The sequence below is a fragment of the Lampris incognitus genome, chromosome 14, assembly GCF_029633865.1.
Source record: "Lampris incognitus isolate fLamInc1 chromosome 14, fLamInc1.hap2, whole genome shotgun sequence".
In the NCBI taxonomy this organism is placed as follows: domain Eukaryota; kingdom Metazoa; phylum Chordata; class Actinopteri; order Lampriformes; family Lampridae; genus Lampris; species Lampris incognitus.
Window position 1 is genome coordinate 21,110,421 of NC_079224.1, and position 12,245 is coordinate 21,122,665.

Sequence of the window (12,245 nt, forward strand, 5' to 3'; positions counted from 1 at the left end):
AGAGACCGGGACAGCTCAAAAGAGTGGGGTAATTGGCCAAGTATAATTAGGAGAAAAAGGGGGGGGGAATCCAAAAAAGAAAGACAGAAAGAAAAACAGTTTCCCCTTAAATCCTGTGATGTTCAGTATTAGGGGAATACACCTTTAAGGACACAGGGAGTTATGGGATAGTAAACAGAGCAGCCACGGGAGCGGGAAGGTAGACGAGAATCAGTCGGATTATGTGCACGTTATGTATGGAGCGAAATAAACATGCCGAAGTTCCACGGCTAATTCAGAAACGGTGTTATCATCTGTGAGAGTGAAAAGTAGGTCATTACACATCCAAAAAAAAACCCAAGTGAAAGTGAATGGTTCGGCTGGTCACCAGCATCTCCGATAGTAAAGCATGGCCAGGTAACATGGCAACTTGGCCAGGTAGCCGGTGTGGGAACCAGAGGCAGCATGGTGGCTTAAGGACAGGGATGGATGGTTGGCATTGGGAGTCACCAACGCTGTTTAACAACATTGTAAGGGGAGATGAGGGCGAATTAAATGACAGTCAGAAGACTTTGCAGCAGCTGATGGAAACTTTTGTGAGTGGTTAAGCTAAAGCCCCCCCCCAACCCACCCCCACCTACTTAAACATAACACACTTCACTGTGGATTGTGAATGAGCAGCACAATGCCGCAGGGACGCTCTGCTGTGTTATACTACAACAGGACTCATGCTTGACATATAACTTGCTTTAACCGACATTTTGAACAGGCTGCATATAAATCAACATTCCATGTCAGCGTTTTGAAAGCACGTCATTGCATCGGGAATACAACCTTGCAAACAAAAAGGCCGGTGTTTCTTAATGCGATGCAAAACCCCACTGACTATCCGTCTAATCCAATACGACCTTAATGTTTCAATATTTCCATTACAAAAAGAGGTAAATGCTAAGAAAATAATGACGGAAGATAAAACAAAAACACATACAAATTGCTGTGATTGCTGAAAAAAACACAGTAACCATATTTCAATAGGAATCACTGTCACGCTGTGTCTTTCCCCCACATATGTATATATATATATATATATATATATATATATATATATATATATATATATATATATATATATATATATAGACAGACAGACAGACAGAGAGAGAGACAGAGCGAGAGAGAGAGCGAGAGCGAGAGCGAGAGAGGTGACAAATGAACGGAAAAACCTGAATGTTTGACCCCTACAGTGAGGGGATCTGGGGGCTCTGTTATACTGTCTGTGTGTGTGTGGGTGGGGAGGCATTTTCCTGGCATGGTTTGGGTCCACTTGTCCCCTCAGAATGCAAATCAATACAAAGTTATTCTGAGTGATCACCTTTATCCTATGATGAGACATTTCTATCCTGATGGGAGTGGTCTCTTCCAGGATGATGATGATGATGCCCCCATCCACAGGACACAAGGGGTCACTGATTGGTTCGAGGAGGATGAAAATGATGTAAATAATGTGCTATGGCCTTCACAGTCACCAGATCTTAACCCAGTTGAACACCTATGGGAGATGTTGGACTGACGTGTTAGACGGTGCTCTCCACCACCATCATCAAAACACCAAATGAGGGAATATCTTTTGGAAGAAGGGTGCCCATCCCTCCAGCAGAGTTCAGAGACTTGTGGAATCTATGACAAGGAGAATTGAAGCTGTTCTGGAGGCTTGTGGTGGACCAACACCTCATTAAGACACTTTATGTTGGGTTTTCCTTTCATTTGTCACCCGTCTGTTTGTATGAACATCATCTCCTCCATTTCATCTACCTTACCTTCACATTAGTAAAACCCATTTTCTGATCTATCATCCAAAGTCCATGCTAAGTCCTGTTTAGTCTATCTCCAAGCAGCATGAGCAGGAGGTCCTGCAGGCAGTCCCAGGTCACCCACAGCCTTTCCACTAGGCTGTACTGGCAGTAGCCCATAGCCAGACCAAAGGCCACGTCTGTCACATAGTGTCTGGCCAGCAGTAGCCGGGACAGGCTCACCAGGACAGCCCAACCAAGCACAAGGACACGCATGGAGGCAGTGTCCACCAGCTGGGCCAGGAGGAATCGGGCACACATAGCAGCCCGGGTGGCATGGCCTGAAGGGAAGGAGTAGCGCTCTATAAAGTAGGTAGATAAGATGTCAGACCGGTTCTGGGCAGGCCTGCGACGTCGCACCAGTGTTTTCACAACTCTCACCAGTAAGAGGTCCAACAGCAGTGCTGAGAGAGAGGAAGAGGGAACAAAAGAGGTTGGAAAATGGAAAAGTAAAGATTATCACATCCAAATGACAAACTTAGTCATTTCTAAATGACCTACAGTAATTCTTCCCGTTTATAGTTACCAAAATAGACTTGAACCATCCTGTGTAAAGAATAGCCCTGGCTGGCATCTCACAGCAGGCTATCATAAAAAGAATACAGGACCTATCATGAAGTTGTCCGTCAGCAAGTATAATCCTTTCCAAATAAAACATCAGCGGCGTCACAAGCATATAGGCCCATCCGATTTAACAGCCGCTTTGTTTCCTGCAGATTTCAGGGATGACACCAAATTGAAAGGAGGTGACTTTCCATGCTCCCATCTCACGGCCCTAGTGGCGCCACGTTGAAGCCCGCTGTCACCCACATTGAGTAATGGAGCACAATTGAAATGCTTGGTGGTCATTGGCCACGGATGGCAGACCAGATGAATAGCTTACAGTATGGATTGGTGGGGATTTGGCTACTTGCATTTTACTGCATATCAGTGCACATAACCATCATTCAGCTTTGGCCGAGGCTTAATCAAGACCCTGATGACGTGCCAATGGAATTGCAGCACTCAGTGCATCTGTGCCAAATGTGCAACAGTGCAACGCCAAATGTAGTCATGCCAAAGTGCAAATGAGATCAACTGAATTATCATTTTACAAAACATCGCAAAGCTCATATATAAAATCCATATGAGGATTACGTTTCAATCGTCCTACACTGCACCAGAAGTGATTATAGATCTGAGTGAGTGTACCAAATTCAAAAGAAATACTCCGTTACAGAAAGCCAATAATCTTTTAATTGATATTTTTACAGGGAGTAAGTTTACAGCAGGTGAGACCACCCACTCACCTAAGGCCAAATTCAGCATGATTTCCTGCTCCATGACAGTCTCTCCACAGAGGAGACTGTACAGGGTGCCGATGAACCAGGGCATGGCGTGTCCGGACAGCTCAACAAGTCGCACCAGGGGACGGATGCTGCCCCAAGCAGACTCCTCATTGGCACACATGCCAAGCCGCTTGGATAGCCACAGGTCTATGGCTAACAAGAACCTAAGCGTCACGGTGAATATCGGCTGATTCAACCTGACTGAAAAGTCCACATTCTGCGCTCCGGAGGAAAAGTAAGAACAGGCTCCGGATCCCCGGCGGCGCGCGGAGCCCTCGGAGGAGGAGGAGGAGGAGGAGGAGGAACGCTGGCGGCTCACGGTACCGACCGAGCCGCCGACCCCGCTGATACTCCCACGGTAAGTGCTGCTCCGAGACCTTGGCGAGGACATTTTCCACCGATGAAAAGTCTACCAAGTGCCTCGATGTTCTTCCCTCATTTAAAATGTGGCTTAAATCTAGCAACAGAAGATCCGGATCCTCCAGCGGTCAGATGAAACATTGCCCAAAACCGGACACCGAACGCAATTGTCAAATTGTCGCCAATATGTGTGTGTGTGAGTGTGTGTGTGTGTGTGTGAGAGAGAGAGAGAGAGAGAGAGAGAGAGAGAGAGAGAGAGAGAGAGAGAGAGAGAGAGAGAGAGAGAGAGAGAGAGAGAGAGAGAGTGAGTCGGTGTGTTTACTGTCTTACAAGACAGGGGGAGGGCGAGAGTAGAGAGATAGAAGTAGAGAGGGAGAGAGAGTAGAGAGAGAGATGGAAGTAGAGAGGGAACGAGAGTAAGGAGAGAGAGATAGAAGTAGAGAGGGAGAGAGAGTAGAGAGAGAGATAGAAGTAGAGAGGGAGCGAGAGTAAATGGAGATAGAAGTAGAGAGTAGAGAGAGAGAGAGAGAAGTAGAGAGGGAGCGAGAGTAGAGAGAGATAGAAGTAGAGAAGGAGAGAGAGTAGAGAAACAGAGCCCTGGTCACGTGGTAAAAACCCCTACGCCATCAGTGAGCGCATTGATGCCCAGAAAAGTTGAAACTGATGCTGTTTACTTATTTAGTTTACTCTGCTGATGCTGAGCGGCTCTTCGGCTCCTAGACGTGGAGAGATGGACTTAGGTGGTGAGGGTCTGGCTGAATGAAGAATCTGCCGTCCGCCCCCTTTTTAAACGCCCCTTTACCACGTGACAGCCCGCGGGGCTTAGCCCTTGCCGCCCTGCGGCCGGAACAGGTTCATCATTTAGTTCAATATGCCTGGACTGCTCCTCGGAGATGTCTTCCCCGATTTTGAAGCAGAGACCACCGCCGGCATTATCAAATTGCACGAATTTCTGGGAGATTCGTAAGTAGACCCTTAGAAAGTATGATTTAGTCCTGACAAGAGTTGTCCGGTGATATTTCGGAGCTGTCCCGTCCTGCGGGGACAGTCCCTGTTATCGGTTACCGCACATCATTACGCGCCGCGTAGGCAATGGTCCGCCGCGGAGAATAAATGACTCGACATACACTCCACATATATACACTCCATATGATACTCCATATAGAGGCGTAAAACTTCAGACGATACTCTAATGATGCCGTCAAAACAGTCAGCCGGGCTTGTAGCAAATGAGGAAGGTCTGCCTACTGGACTTGTAGCAAATGAGGAAGGTCTGCCTACCCGGGCCCCGGAAAACGTCGGATTATTTTCATCATAACACGTGGTGCAGATGACCAGCGATTTGACTCGTCCTTCGTTTAATCTGCAAAGAAATATGATCAGGTATTTCTAGACAATGCTGCACTACGACAGCGCTGCTCTCGGGTAACATCTGCGTCGCGTTACAATAAGTGACCCACATCTCGCATCCTGCCGGTTCGCTGTGAATCGCTTCACAGTCAAAAGTCCTCATCCCACCTACACCACAACACAATGGGCAGCAGTATTACCTTTCACTCGTTCTTGAGTAGCGCGAAAGCAAAAGCTACTTCTGACGATATGAAACGTGAAATCCCAATTTGTAAAAACTCCCTTTTTGACTCATAATATTCCCAATTAATGTTGTAACAAGTCTCATTAATAATTTCACAGGCATCTATATACTTGCACTCGCGCACATATTTGAAGAGGTTAATTGGTACACGCGGTGTGCTAAGTTGACAAGTTGATTTAAATACAGTTTTTTGAATGGGAGAGAAACCACTCTTGGATGAAAGGTTCTCGTTAAACAGCTGTATTTCCTGGAATAAAGCCGACAATTTGCGCCCCCTGCCGATTGAACTCTGTCATGGCGGTAGAGGCCCATATGTTCATGAGTTACAGACACGTCACACATGCATCATGTTAATGTTAGCCGAGTAAGACAAGGACGACTTCATCAGCTTCTATCACAAATGAGGAATTAAAACAAACAGATACTTAACATGCTTTTTTTAAATGACATGATAATTTCGGTAACACTGATAGGGAGATTGTAGATGAGATGAGATGAGATGATAGGGAGCCTTGCCATGCGGAAGATTTTTATGACTTATTATCTTATAATATCCACAAAGGAAGGGAAGCTCCCGCCTCTCGCCAGTCGTGTCTTCTGTTTATTTGTGAGAAAAGTTGAGAATGTGCTTTACTTGGTTCACCGTTTAGATTGCTCACTCCTTTTTTTTCCTCCCCAATTGTACCTGGCCAATTACCCCACTCTTTCGAGCCGTCCCGGTCACTGCTCCACCCCCTCTGATGATCCGGGGAGGGCTGCAGACTACCGCATGTCTCCTCCGATACAAGTGGAGTCGCCAGCCGCTTCCTTTCACCTGGCAGTGAGGAGTTTCACCAGGGGGACGTAGCACGTGGGACGATCACACTATTCCCCCCAGTTCCTCCTCTGCCCTGAACAGGCGCCCCGACCGATCAGAGGAGGCGCTAGTGCAGTGACCAGGACACACCCACATCCGGCTTCCCTCTCGCAGACACAGCCAATTGTGTCTGTAGGGACGCCTGACCAAGCCGGTGGTAACACGGGGATTCGAACCGAGAATCCCTGCTCACACCCCTATGACATATGGTGAATGTAATTAATTGCACTGCTGCCCAGTGTGCAACATAAAACTGACCCCATTGGTAAATTTTGTATTTCAAGTCTGACACAGTGTCTGGCCATGTCTGTACTGTTCAAACAAATCTGGCTCATAGCAGGTGTCCTTGTACACTTGCAGGTTGAAAAAGCCAATTATAAAAGGACCATGCCATTTACATGTATTTAAAAAAAGTTGCAAAGTGGAGCAAAAATCTAGGTCCGAACACACACAAAGACAGAGAGATTTCGTCGGCACAGGTGTACGTCTGACCTGCTAGGTCACTCCTGGTTCTACAAGCCTTTTCCTTCAAACCACACGTCGAACACATTCATCTTAACCTTTTTTCCTTCTGGTTGTAGATGGGGAATCCTGTTCTCTCATCCCAGAGATTTCACCCCCGTGTGCACCACAGAGCTAGGCCGAGCAGCCAGGCTCTGCAGCAAGTTCAGTAAACGTAATGTGAAGATGATCGCCCTGTCCATCGATTGCCTTGAGGATCACCATGCCTGGTCCAGGGTAAAAGCACTGCACTGCGTTCACTTGTCTCAAAGACGCATCGTTTTCAGCATGCTGCTGTCTGTAGTTTTGGACAGCATGCCATTATGTTACTTTTCAACTCATCAAGTGTTGGTCAAAATACATATTGAGGGTTTCCGGGTAGCATAGCGGTCTATTCCATTGCCTACTAACATGGGGATTGCCAGTTCGAATCCCCATGTTCCCTCCGGCTTGGTCGGGCGTCCCTACAAACACAATTGGCCATGTTTGCGGGTGGGAAGCCGGATGTGGGTATGTGTCCTGTCGCTGCACTAATAACAATAATAATAAATTAAACTTATATCACGCTTTTCTAACACTCAAAGTCGCTAGTGCCTCCTCTGGTCGGTCGGGGCGCTTGTTCAGGGGGGAGGGGGAACTGGGGGGGACTAGCGTGATCCTCCCACACACTATGTCCTCTTGGCGAAACTCCTCACTGTCAAGTGAAATGAAGCGGCTGGCGACTCCACATGTATTGGAGGAGGCATGTGGTAGTCTGCAGCCCTCCCCGGATCGGCAGAGGGGGTGGAGCAGTGACTGGGATGGCTTGGAAGAGTGGTGTAATTGGCCAGATACAACTGGGGAGAAAAAGGGGGAACCCCCCCCCCAAAAAAAACATATTGAGTTTGTTGTCCCTATATTAGTCAATGCTAAGTGTAACACTTGGCTTGATGTTCCACAATCATATCCACATTATATCCATCCATCTAGTTTTACTGTACCATTCGCACTGTGCTGGAAATTGATGTCCCCCTATGCAGTGCTCTGAAACTGATCACAATACATAACTGTTTGAATTTTGATTTTCTTTTCACCATCAGAGGCTAGACCTCTTTGCAAGAAGAGCAGAGTTCCATGCGTGTAGCACCGACTGGTCCTGAGCTGGTGTGTTTCTGTAATAACTAGGACATCCTGGCGTACAACGGTGAAGAGTCTGTTAACTGCCCGCTGCCTTTCCCCATCATAGCGGACAGCAAACGAGAGCTGGCAGTAGCCCTGGGCATGCTGGACCCAGACGAGAGAGATAAGGATGGCATGCCCCTGACAGCCCGTTGCGTAAGGGTCCTCTGGAAAATGGCCTCGCTCTTATGCACACATAATTATGCAAACGCCATCATACACACACAAATCAAGTTAATTTGCTTATCTGGCAGGCTGCAAAGTTATGGCCCTCCTTTATTAATAACCACTACTAACTGTAGCCGTTTTCTGTGTGCCCCCCCCCCTCCAAACTCCATCAGGTCACATCCCATCTTTGTACATCTGTTTATGTAGGTAAACGTTATCTCGTTTGTGTAGGTTTTTATCATCGGCCCAGATAAGAGGCTGAAACTGTCGTTGCTCTACCCCGCCACCACCGGGCGAAATTTCAGCGAGATCCTGCGTGTGGTGGACTCTCTGCAGCTTACGGCAAACAAACAGCTGGCCACCCCCGCCGACTGGCAGGTAGCCCGAACCTTCCATTGCAACTCCCACATTCTTTGGTTGGGGTGTACTTAATTGCAGATAACTGCATTACAACTTGTAAACAGTTTTTTGGCAATTTGGCATTTACTGGATAGGAAAATGGAGGTTAACATGGAAGATGGGGGTCGAGATAGGGGGAAAGAGGATTTGAATCCCAGGACGCTTCAACAGTACCACACTCAAATATTGAAATAATTTAGCAGATTACCGCAGATGTGTCTACGGTGTCGTAAAGGTGAACCATCCCAAAGTAAGGCCTTATAGATGTTTACACGAGTTGTTTTCTTACAGCTATACTAAGTGCACATGCATAAACACACACACAGTGACACACAAATACACACGAGGCAGATGCACTCTCTCACGCACAAATATATGTATACATATATACACACACATACACAACTATGTGTGTGTATATATATATATATACACGCGCGCACACACATAAATATCTACACACACAAATATATATATATATAAATCACACATCAAATATATATATAATTTTGTTAACATAAACACCGAATGGCAGGAAAAGTGCTCAACAAATAAGGAACAAAATAATCATATATACACACACATACACACACACACCAATATATACACACACACATACATATATATATAGAGCACTTTTATCTACACCATTGATGGTTTCTGGAAAAAAAACCCACTATATTTATATATAGCGTTTTTTTGTTTCCAGAAACAGAATATATGTGTGTGTGTGTGTGTGTATATATATATATATATATATATACACTACCGTTCAAAAGTTTGGGATCACCCAAACAATTTCGTGTTTTCCATGAAAAGTCACACTTATTCACCACCATATGTTGTGAAATGAATAGAAAATAGAGTCAAGACATTGACAAGGTAAGAAATAATGATTTGTATTTGAAATAAGATTTTTTTTACATCAAACTTTGCTTTCGTCAAAGAATCCTCCATTTGCAGCAATTACAGCATTGCAGACCTTTGGCATTGTAGCTGTTAATTTGTTGAGGTAATCTGGAGAAATTGCACCCCACGCTTCCAGAAGCAGCTCCCACAAGTTGGATTGGTTGGATGGGCACTTCTTTGAGCAGATTGAGTTTCTGGAGCATCACATTTGTGGGGTCAATTAAACGCTCAAAATGGCCAGAAAAAGAGAACTTTCATCTGAAACTCGACAGTCTATTCTTGTTCTTAGAAATGAAGGCTATTCCATGCGAGAAATTGCTAAGAAATTGAAGATTTCCTACACCGGTGTGTACTACTCCCTTCAGAGGACAGCACAAACAGGCTCTAACAGGTACTATTTAATGAAGATGCCAGTTGGGGACCTGTGAGGCGTCTGTTTCTCAAACTAGAGACTCTAATGTACTTATCTTCTTGCTCAGTTGTGCAACGCGGCCTCCCACTTCTTTTTCTACTCTGGTTAGAGCCTGTTTGTGCTGTCCTCTGAAGGGAGTAGTACACACCGGTGTAGGAAATCTTCAATTTCTTAGCAATTTCTCGCATGGAATAGCCTTCATTTCTAAGAACAAGAATAGACTGTCGAGTTTCAGATGAAAGTTCTCTTTTTCTGGCCATTTTGAGCGTTTAATTGACCCCACAAATGTGATGCTCCAGAAACTCAATCTGCTCAAAGAAGTGCCCATCCAACCAATCCAACTTGTGGGAGCTGCTTCTGGAAGCGTGGGATGCAATTTCTCCAGATTACCTCAACAAATTAACAGCTAGAATGCCAAAGGTCTGCAATGCTGTAATTGCTGCAAATGGAGGATTCTTTGACGAAAGCAAAGTTTGATGTAAAAAAAATCTTATTTCAAATACAAATCATTATTTCTAACCTTGTCAATGTCTTGACTCTATTTTCTATTCATTTCACAACATATGGTGGTGAATAAGTGTGACTTTTCATGGAAAACACAAAATTGTTTGGGTGATCCCAAACTTTTGAACGGTAGTGTATATATATACACACATACACACACACACACTTGCTTGCTTGCTGGTTGTCCATTGTGCCCGATGATAACCATCTTCTTCTATTTGTGGGTCCTTTGAGGACTCAGATAGCAGAAGATACCTGCGCAGAAATGGTTTTTAAAGTGGCATGGGGGGTGCGCTTCTCCCAACGCCACATGACTTGATTGTAGAGGAGATGGTTCCGATGGCAAGGGGGATCCCTAGACGACCGGCACCTCCACACAACTGCAGGGGGCTGCCGGAAATCCAGTTTTTCGGAAACCGCCTCGAAGTATACCACCACAGCTTGCTTTTCTGTTGGGGTAAGCTCCCTTAGCCTTATGTCTTCCCAGACTCACCCACAAGGCAGCGGGGCAGTGGTTGATAGGTGCCAGGGCATGTCCACCAGGGTGGGCCTGCACACCATATCTCTGGGGCCCACTGCTGCTCCGAGATCCCCTGCCAAGTTAGCCTGGGGCCGCAAGACCCGTTACCACGTGTGGCCACGGGGAGGCCTGGCAGGAGTCTTGGTGAAGGAGAGGCTATGTACTGGCAAGGGAAGGCTTACACGCTAGGATGCTTCCCTATTCGCCACAAAGGCTAGCCAGTGGCAGCAAGCTAAGGGCAGGAGGGACACAAGCGGGTTGGAAGAACACATGCACCTTCCCTCCAAATACACACTGCTGCACTAGACGCATCACAACACCCTGTGTGTATGTACACACACACACACACACACACACACACACACACACACACACACACACACACACACACACATATATATATACACGCATATATAATATATTGAATTATAAGTATTCCTTTTATCAATTCACTGCCCGGGCATTTTCACCCATTTAAACGCTTGTTTTTAAGATCATATGACTGTAATCTTTTGAAGTTCGACATTGCAACATACAAGAATGTCCCGTGGAAAGAAAACATATGAGCTATCTTGTTGCTGATCTGATCGTGTGCCATTTTCTCTCTCTCTCCCTTTCTCGTCTCTGTAGCCTGGAGACAGTGTGATGGTTCCTCCCAACACGTCTGAAGAGGAGGCCGCCTCCCTTTTCCACGCTGGCGTCTACACCAAATTACTGCCCTCTGGGAAGAAGTACATGCGCTACACACCTCAGCCATGAGCCCCGGCTGCCCGGCATAAACACCGCTCATACTCAACACTCAATGAGGCAATTCTTTTTCTCACTTGGCTGTAACTTAACAAATATAGTCTGATTTTGTAATCCAAGAATTCTTGTAAAAAAAAAAAGGAAAAGTGCAAAAAAGGGAAGAGCAAAAAGGGAACAGGAAGTTCTTCCTGTTTTCTAGTTGAAAGTGTGTGGTAAGATAGATGAAGCATTGTAACATTAAAAAAAAAGTGGTTTATCATATGTGGCATACATATATATATAGGAAATGTTCTATTTTTGTGTCTTTTAAGAAATAATAATCCAGGATGAAATTGGTGATATATTTTCTCTGGACCAATCTTATGTTAGACCATAGCTAGAGACTAGAAAAGAGGAAGGGTCTCCATCCCCGCTACGGTGTCGCCTTTAGAGAGTACTAATGGCAGCAACGCTATTGCTATTGACTCAGGGATGTAGAAGGATGTCCTGAAAAGGCTGTCACTTTGTACCACAACCTCAGTTAATTTTGTATCCTCTTGTTAAAAACATTATTAATTGGGTTGTACTGTCATATGATATTAATAACTTTGCATTGTCCCCACTAAAGGCCTAAAAACACTTTTCTTCACCCTCAAGTCTGGGCTGAATGGTCTCTGTACTCCAAAGGTGGAGTGTCTTACGTAGCCTATATGAAGCCTCATCCGATGGTGTCTTGTGTTAAACCAGAATGACTAAAAGAAATGTAAAAATTACAAGCCTTTCTTTCAATTTGTTCATTACTTAATGTTATATTAAGCCAGAGAGAGGGTGTCTGGGTAGCGTGGCGGTCTATTCCATTGCCTACCAACACAGGGATGGCGGTTCGAATCCTCGTATTACCTCCAGCTTGGTCAGGCGTCCCTACAGACACAATTGGCCATGTCTGCGGGTGGGAAGCTGGATATGGGTGAGTGTGCTGGT

The 12,245-nt window shown here is 45.5% G+C and overlaps 2 protein-coding genes across 2 annotated transcripts; one reads left to right on the forward strand and one right to left on the reverse strand.

Annotated features, from left to right (window-relative positions):
* Positions 1-1,844: 1,844 nt before the first annotated feature.
* LOC130124271 (polyisoprenoid diphosphate/phosphate phosphohydrolase PLPP6-like) lies at positions 1,845-3,581 on the reverse strand. Its single transcript, XM_056293725.1, has 2 exons — positions 3,119-3,581; positions 1,845-2,233 (listed from the first exon to the last, which is right to left on the reverse strand). The coding sequence occupies exons 1-2, from the start codon at positions 3,546-3,548 to the stop codon at positions 1,845-1,847; spliced, it is 819 nt and encodes a 272-aa protein (XP_056149700.1). The 5' UTR covers positions 3,549-3,581.
* A 412-nt stretch (positions 3,582-3,993) lies between these two features.
* LOC130123941 (peroxiredoxin-6-like) lies at positions 3,994-12,031 on the forward strand. The gene is made up of 5 exons (XM_056293271.1): positions 3,994-4,480; positions 6,549-6,705; positions 7,633-7,782; positions 8,026-8,172; positions 11,169-12,031. Exons 1-5 carry the CDS (start codon positions 4,389-4,391, stop codon positions 11,295-11,297), a joined length of 675 nt encoding a protein of 224 aa, XP_056149246.1. The 5' UTR covers positions 3,994-4,388; the 3' UTR covers positions 11,298-12,031.
* Positions 12,032-12,245: the final 214 nt, after the last annotated feature.

Bases quoted from the DNA above. Each gene is read 5' to 3' on its own strand.
- LOC130124271 (XM_056293725.1), bottom strand. From the start codon at position 3,548: ATGTCCTCGCCAAGGTCTCGGAGCAGCACTTACCGTGGGAGTATCAGC. The intron at 2,234-3,118 runs GTGAGTGGGTGG...CCTCTCTCTCAG, and splicing joins CATGCTGAATTTGGCCTTAG to CACTGCTGTTGGACCTCTTA.
- LOC130123941 (XM_056293271.1), top strand. From the start codon at position 4,389: ATGCCTGGACTGCTCCTCGGAGATGTCTTCCCCGATTTTGAAGCAGAG. The intron at 4,481-6,548 runs GTAAGTAGACCC...TTCTGGTTGTAG, and splicing joins CACGAATTTCTGGGAGATTC to ATGGGGAATCCTGTTCTCTC. The intron at 8,173-11,168 runs GTAGCCCGAACC...TCGTCTCTGTAG, and splicing joins CCACCCCCGCCGACTGGCAG to CCTGGAGACAGTGTGATGGT.